At 46.7% G+C, this 8,031-nt stretch overlaps 1 protein-coding gene across 1 annotated transcript in view; it reads left to right on the top strand.

Moving 5' to 3' along the window:
* hivep1 (human immunodeficiency virus type I enhancer binding protein 1) overlaps nucleotides 1-8,031 on the top strand; it is a 36,232-nt gene that overhangs the window by 14,857 nt on the left and 13,344 nt on the right. The window contains exons 6-8 of the mRNA XM_015402044.1: nucleotides 709-6,356; nucleotides 6,442-6,575; nucleotides 6,672-6,847. Coding sequence (XP_015257530.1) covers nucleotides 709-6,356; nucleotides 6,442-6,575; nucleotides 6,672-6,847 — 5,958 coding nt within the window. The remainder of the gene's footprint in view (nucleotides 1-708; nucleotides 6,357-6,441; nucleotides 6,576-6,671; nucleotides 6,848-8,031) is intronic.

The following is an 8,031-nucleotide window of genomic DNA, read 5'->3' as shown; positions in this document are numbered from 1 at the left end:
TTTTTTTGAATTAGAAGTTTTTCAAAGTGTAATTTCTGGATTTACTTTATTTATTTTTTTTCAAAACCTTTTTTTTCTCACAACAATAATGGAACAAACTTTCCTGTATATTTGACTCAATGTGCGATTTTAAACGCTGTTTGAAAATTTTAGAGATTTTATTGGAGATTTTTTTTGGGAAACCAAAGGATGAGGCTGAAAAAAAACAAAAACTCTAAACTCTTTATATTTTTCTTTTAACCATTTTACAATAGGATACACACTATCTGTCCATATTTTTATTTGTTGTAATGAAAAATACTATTATTTCTCCTCACTTTTAATATCATCCTATTTTATAATAATTATAATAAACTTTATTGATCTCACATTTGAGACATTTATCTCTGCATTTAACCCATCTCCATGGGGAGCAGTGGGCTGCCACTGTGCGGCGCCTGGGGAGAGGCTGTGGGGATCAAATCGGACACTTTCATCCTTCTCAGCTCTAGCCACTAGGCCAGCACTCCCCCAATTTGGCTTTATTAATGGTTCACTTGGGGCTAAGGAAAGGATTTCAATGTTAGAATATATTAATTTCTAATTATAAAAAAAGCTGAATCCTGTGGGGATTTACTTTCAGCTCATAAAGGATGTTTTTTTTTTGCTCTTAGAAGAAACAAAGCTGTTCTTCTGTACAGATGATGCATTTTCTGTCTGTCTCCACAGGCATAGCTGAGAACTCTCGGGGGGCTGTGGACAGCATAAAGGGTCTGAAGAGGAAAAAAGTTATTGCGGAGAATCAGCTGAAAAAAAATCCCAAATCTCCAGTGAAGAAGCCCCTGAAGTCAAAAATATGTGCAGCTGCAGTCAGCGACTCGTCACCTAGGAAAACAACACCTTCGTCCCTACCTATCCGACCCACCAACGATTCTTCCACATCTCAGCCCATAAAAGAAGATCCAGAAGATGTCCTACAAACTGCAGCATCCCTCGAGGAGGGGTCACGTTTTTCTGATGCTGAGAAGGTAAAGCAAGAGGGAACATCTTCTAGGCCACCGTCGCGTGATCCCTCGGCCAGTAAGGAGACCTCCCAGGTTAACGCTGAAGAGCTTCTTGCCAAAGACAGCAAGAGCCCAGAGCACAGCTTCGTGGGAGAGTCTTACCGCAGCAGTGATCCTCTGGACGCCCTGCTGAAGGCCATGGAACCGGACTTCAGCAAGCTGACAGAGAGGAAAAGTCCTTCACAGGCCAATGCCATCAACAAACCACCTGCTGCTCTTCATCCTCAGCTCAGAAGGGAAGTAACGCCCCTCCCTGCAGTCAACATAGGTCTCCAGACCCAGCCACCCCAAATGCAGACCTATTACATCGACAAACAAGGGAATGTAATTGGCATAGCAGCAGCTCCTCATGGAAATCTACAGACATCCCAGCAGGGCGCCGCTCCTCTTGCTGCCCCACAGTTTGTGCCGGTTGTTTCAAGTTCAGAAATGTCCGGCTTGCACATGAACTTTAGCAGTGGACCACCAGCTCCAATGGGCACCAATGCTCTGCCCCAAAGCCAACCCCCAGTAGCACAAACATGCCAGTCTGTTCCTGCTAATGTTCCCTGCACTGTTCAGGTTCCAGTAACACCAGCTGGAAACCAGATGCAAATGACCACAGTCATGAACTTTGGTGCTGAGCAAGTTGCCAAGGACCAAAAACTTAAAAAGCCTGGAAAGTATGTGTGTGAATACTGCAACCGGGCATGTGCAAAACCCAGCGTGCTGCTCAAACACATCAGGTCTCACACAGGAGAGCGGCCATATCCCTGCGTCACCTGCGGCTTCTCCTTCAAAACAAAGAGTAATTTGTACAAGCACAAGAAATCCCATGCTCACGCGATAAAGCTGGGGCTTATGGCACGCTCTGAATCTGGAGGCGGATCTTTGTCTCAAGAATCAGACAAAGCTGCCAGTACACACTCAGAGGCAGAGGAGAGCGGTGACAGCGACGAAGAGGGTAGCACTGCAGATCTGGACCCAGACGCTACACCAAGCTGTACAGCCGCTTCCTCTGAAACCAGTTTACAGGGTACAGGCATAACATCCGCAGAGCCAAACTTTTTAGTAAAATCCTCTCCAAGTCAGAAGGCCTATGAACCGAAAGTGACCGCTGCACTTCCAAAAGTTGTTGTGTATCCAGTTAACGTGTCGCCTCTGAGGGCAGATAGTCCAAGAGTTACTGGTGCTGCACCTGAGCAAGCTGCTGTGCAAAGGCAACGAGAATTTCAGGCCACAAATTTGAGATCAGGCCTTCTGTCCTCCCTGAAGGAGGTGGAAGGTACAAATCTCTCACTTGATACTGTGAGCGAAGATGAAGACCAGCAGTGCAAGTCTCCTCTATTGGCTGGGCATGCTCAACTCCAGCGACAGCAAGCGACAGACTTCTCTCAGCAGCAGCAGCAGCCCAAGTGTTTACTCAGTCCCCGCAGTTTAGGAAGCACAGATTCTGGTTACTTCTCTCGCTCTGAAAGTGCTGACCAGGCCATGAGCCCCACAAGTCCATTTGTAAAAATAACTCCCCCAGTTGACCCTGACATTACCAAGAACACCCCTCCAAGCATCCCCTCTTTGCCTACAACGGTAATGCACGTTGCAGCCGAGCAAAAATCACGGCCCACAGAGAGACAAATGCGGCCACCTTTGGAAGCGAGTGCACGCTCGCTGGAAGAACGCATTTCGAAGCTGATATCTGACAATGAAGCAGTGGTGGACAACAAACAGCTGGATAGCGTTAAGCCACGGAGAACTTCTCTGTCCAGGAGAGGAAGCATAGACTCCCCAAAATCGTACATTTTTAAAGACTCTTTTCAGTTTGATTTAAAACCAATAGGAAGACGGTCGAGTTCCAGCTCAGACATCCCAAAGTCCCCATTCACCCCCACAGATAAGTCAAAGCCAGTGTTCTTGCTCTCCGTTCCTTCTCCCTACCCTCCAATGGACTGTCTGCCAATAACACGGAGCAACTCCATGCCAACGACACCTGGACATTCGGCCTTACCTGTAAATGTTGCTCCCATCCCCCATCCTCTGAGGGGCTGTCAATCATTTGATGATAAAATTGGTTCCCTAAATGATGAGGTATTCTCATCAGCTCCACCAACTCCAAACCCTGCCATACATTCCCGCACCCTGGTGAGACAGGTGGCGGTGGAAGACTTTTCAACAAGTGAGGGTCATTGCCTCCCTTCTGTGCGCTCAATGGATGAAGGCTATCATGGACCAAGCATCTCTGCTGACCTGATGCAGAGGAGTAAGTCATTTGAGCATGGTCAGGACAAAAACAAGAAGCCACAGCAGAACAAAGGCACAATGTACGAGTGTGAAACCTGTCGGAATCGGTACCGGAAATTGGAGAACTTTGAAACTCATAGAAAGTTCTACTGCTCTGAGCTCCGGGCCCCTAAGAACAAGCCGGTTGCTGTTAAAGAGAGCGATCAAGATGTTTTTCACGTGAATGTACAGCACCCAACCATCCTGAGGTCAGCAATCAACCCAGGGATACTGGATCATCAGACATCTTTCAGGAAGAGGAGGATAATGAAAAGTGTTGGAGATGAAGACGATCAGTCTCCGACTGACACCATTCCACCATGCTCTGTTAGTTTTGAATCCCCTATAGATCCTACAAACAGAACGCTCCCTCGCCATACTCAGATAGTTGACATCCAACTTAAAAACAACCAGTCAAAGCTACCTCAGATCCAGCTTGTTGCACGAGGGATGAACACAGATTCCAGACTATCGCCAATCAGAGAAAACCAGAACCACAGCTCAATGAAAGGAGAGCTACAGAGGCAGGGAAGTGGCACATCAGTGATTAAACACACCAACTCTCTGACCAGCCACAGCTCATTTGAGACAGACTCTATCGATAGGGTGTCTCCAGTCATAGCCATAAATAAAGATTCCCTGAATGAAGCTAAAACAGATGGAACAACAGCTGGCTCTTCCAACACCTACCATGAAAAAATAGCGCCATCCAGCAGTACTGGTTTTGGGAACCAGATAAAGGAGCCGAGCGGTGATGGCAGGCTGAGTATAAACTCCACACCCGTCCATCAGTCTCGTCTTGTTCGACAAAGTAACATCCAAGTTCCTGAAATTTTAGTCACAGAAGATTCGGACAGGGAGCACGAGACGCAGGCTGCTGAGCCCGCAGACAAGCCTCCAGATCAGTTCAACTGGCCTCAGAGAAGCGAGAGTTTGTCAAAGTTACCAGCGGAGAAACTTCCCCCAAAAAAGAAAAGGATCCGGTTGGCCCAGATGGATCACTCTTCGGGTGAATCCAGCTTTGAGTCCACACTCTCACGCAGTCTCAGTAGGGACAGCAGTCTCTCTCGTTGTTCCAGCATCTCTGCCTCTTTTGACAGAGACGAGCTTTCTCGATCTGAGAGTCCATCCAGAGCTGATAATTCTGGAAAGGTCCCGGATACCCAAAGTCTGTCAGCAGCCTTCAACACCCTTGGTGTGCCTGGAATGATGAGACGTGCCGCATCTGAGCAGATTACCTGTACCCAGCCCTCGGTTGAGATTTCATGTGATTATCGTAGCAAATCCTTTGATTGTGGAAACGTGTCTCCCAGCAGATCGCTGTCCCCTGTAGGTCAACCAAAGACTGGACAACTCTCTCAGGTACCACTTATAGAGAGGAGGCGTGGGCCATTGGTCCGACAGATGTCTTTAAAGATTGGCCCTGAGAGTCAGCTGCCTGTGCTGAAAAGTGCAGTTCCTTCAATCACAAATGTCAGCTCCTTTCCTCAGAACAAATCCCAGCAGATTCACATATCCAGCAGACGCCCTGCAGCTCAGCCTTTTGTCCTTCATCCGGCAGATGCGCCACTGCAAAAGAATGAGCAAATGGTGCAAAGCATTAATCTGGGAAGTCCGACTCAGCAACCACAAGTCCACGGTCTTCCACATCCTTGGCACCAAGCGTCAAGGGTTAAGGTTACCCAGAAGATCCAGCAGCCCTTACACCAGATCTCAGTGGGTCGGGAAACTGTCCAAAACAAACCAGTCATCATTGAAGAGAAGAAATGTTTTATTCCCAAATACCAACTCCAGTGTTCTCTGAGAACAAACCAAACATTCTCCTTCTCTTGCACCCAGGGAGCTCAGATTGCTTTGCCAATTTTCACTATTCCAATAACTAATCCCATGCTAAGCGTTCCCAAATTTTCAGATGCAGTCTCGAATGTTTTTGTTGCCAGTCACCAAGCCTCTGAGGTCAAGACCCAAACTATTGTGTCAAATGAGGAGCAGACTAATACGCAGAACCAACAAGGACCTGTCCCACTGCCGCAGATTCTGATCACTCATGAGCAGATGAATCCGTCTTCCTCCCTGTCCAAAAAGAACAGCATGTCATCATCTCAGAGTGTTGAGGGCAACCCTCCAGTTGTGCTGGTGGCAAAGACAACTCCTCTACCAGATCCAGACCAAGTTCCTTCAATCTGCATGCAGAAACTGGCCTCAGTGACACTTTGCCCCCAGCAGGAACCAATTGCTTCCAGTAAGCGCATGCTGTCCCCTGCCAACAGTCTGGACATCTACATGGAGAAGCACCAGAAACGGGCCAAGGATGAGCACGGAGTCGCCTGTCTGACAGACGGAAGATCCCTTAGTTACCTGAACTCAAAGATGTCTGAGGTTACGAGACAAAGGAAACTAATGCTCGTCCGGCAGGTTTGCACAACAGAACCGGCAGACAGCCCAATTGAGACCGAAGCTCCGCCTCTGCCAGATGTTAAAACGGACTCTGAGAAGGACACTGAAGCAACAGACGATGTGAAACCTATGTCACCTGACGGTTCTGGGCTTGACAAAGACAAGGGAAGTGTGAATGCGGAGGAGGTTGTTCTCACTGCTACGCCAGGGAGTCAGGACACCACCATCACCACCTCTGCCCTAAAGCCGCAGGAGAAAATTGATGAGCACAGGTGGTCCCCGGCCAAATCCTTGATCCGACCTGCCAGTTTTCACTCTGGTCAGGGGAGACTGACCACATCTGTATCTGTGGTGAACACAAAGGACACCCACCGCTTGTCATTTCCAAGTTTAAAGACCACCACCACCTTCACATGGTGTTACCTGATGAAGAGGAAGCCTCTTCACGTTCAGCAGGCTAATCAGAAGACGTCAGCATATGCTTCCTGGAGTGTAAGCCCCAACAATCCCAACCCCCTGGGGCTCCCCACTAAGGTGGTAATATCTCTGTTTGACTCCAAGCAGAGCTCCAAAAAAATCCACTACACCTCTGCGATAAAGACAAGTGGAAAGTCTGACACCTTGTCCTACTCAGGCAAACTCAAGGACATTATGCCAAAGGTGAGTCACCAGAAAAATATCATATACTCATTTGACAAATTTCTGTTTTTTATTTACTAAAAGAAATTACCTTGTCCTTTTACAGGCTCTAGTTACCCAGAAGTCTGTATCAGCAGAAACCAGAGGTAAACTACAACCAGAACCTCAGACCAGTAATGATTCAGAAAAGGAAGTAGCTCCTTCAACAGAGCCACGTCGCATCAAAATATTTGACGGCGGGTAAGACCTCGTTTATGGTTACCAACCGACTTTCTGTATCTTGAGGATCTTTTATGTTTTCGTCGTCGGCTTCATCTTGACCCTGCAAACCCACAGGTACAAATCCAATGAGGAGTACGTGTACGTACGCGGCCGCGGACGGGGAAAATACATTTGCGAGGAGTGCGGCATTCGCTGCAAGAAGCCGAGCATGCTGCGCAAACACATACGCACCCACTCAGATGTTCGGCCGTACCACTGTGTCCACTGCAACTTCTCCTTTAAGACGAAAGGTAAGTCATTATATCAGGGTTTAACCTTTAGCTGTTTACACACACAGTAATGGGATGGTACACCGACATCTGTGGTTGGCTGTCTTTTGAATCCATTGTTTGAGCAGTAAAATTAGATTTTCATCTGATTTTAAGCTGCCATTATGAAATTACAAATCAAAGTGTAAAGAGTTTAGAGGATATTCTTAATGTGTGGAGAGCAGATGGATTCAGAACGTCAGTCCACCACCCATGAGACATACCCAGGACATGAGCTACAAATCTCTCTTTTCTTCTGTTAAGACATTTCAGGACCAAAAAAAGGTCAGAAAAATCTGAGGAAAATCAGAACTAGACTTGCTTGGTCCCAGGCTCAGCGCATCCCTCCCCCAGGGTTCTGTTCAGCACATTTTAGCAAAACCAATGATTTTCACGAAGGCTTCAAAATCCTTCCGTTTCCTCTTTCCAGCTATGGTAGTTTCTTCTCTTTGCCCCCTTTTGTTTTCACGTGTTTTGCTGCTGCTTTCCTAGATACTTTTTGCACATGTGAGGTAAGACGGAATGATCCAATGAAGTGGAGATTAAAAACATGTTTCTGAGGGCATTTTAGCTAAATAATTTCAATCAAAAACATAATTAATGTGGGAAAATAAGTTATAACTGTATTAACCAGACCTGCATGAGGAGTTTTATTCGGCCCTCAGGAACTTGGGGCCCAAGGCAACAGTCTAGTTTTGCCTTATAGTTACTCTGCCCCCGTGGAGAGACGAAGCTACACTAGTAGCCATTCAAAATCTCTGCTACTATTCTGCTGGTCCCCTACTATTCATTTTTAAACATCAATCTTTGTACTAAAATATTCTTTCTGTCATGATTTGTGGACATTAAGATCTAAAGAGAAGCATCATCTCCTGGTCAGACCCTATAATTCAGTGAAAGGCTGGAGTCAGAGTAAAAAGTGACTGGAAGTCGGAGGGGATTTTTCTGGGAGTTGCAGGGGAGCAGGCTGCCATTCAGCTGCCGTTTGACTGGGAGGGGACATTTTTAATGGCGGCTGCTGTAAAAGATGCAGGACGACAGCCCTCCAAGACTGGAAGTTGAAATCTCTGGTGTAGCGCATAGAATAATAAATGAAATATAAAAAATCCTGGTGAGAACCCTGTTTAGGATGAAAGTAGAGTTTTTCTTTTAAAATCAAGGCTGTA

Source organism: Cyprinodon variegatus, unplaced genomic scaffold (genome assembly GCF_000732505.1).
Source record: "Cyprinodon variegatus isolate N-32 unplaced genomic scaffold, C_variegatus-1.0 Scaffold1289, whole genome shotgun sequence".
Classification (NCBI taxonomy): domain Eukaryota; kingdom Metazoa; phylum Chordata; class Actinopteri; order Cyprinodontiformes; family Cyprinodontidae; genus Cyprinodon; species Cyprinodon variegatus.
This window is presented reverse-complemented; position numbering and strand designations above follow the sequence as displayed.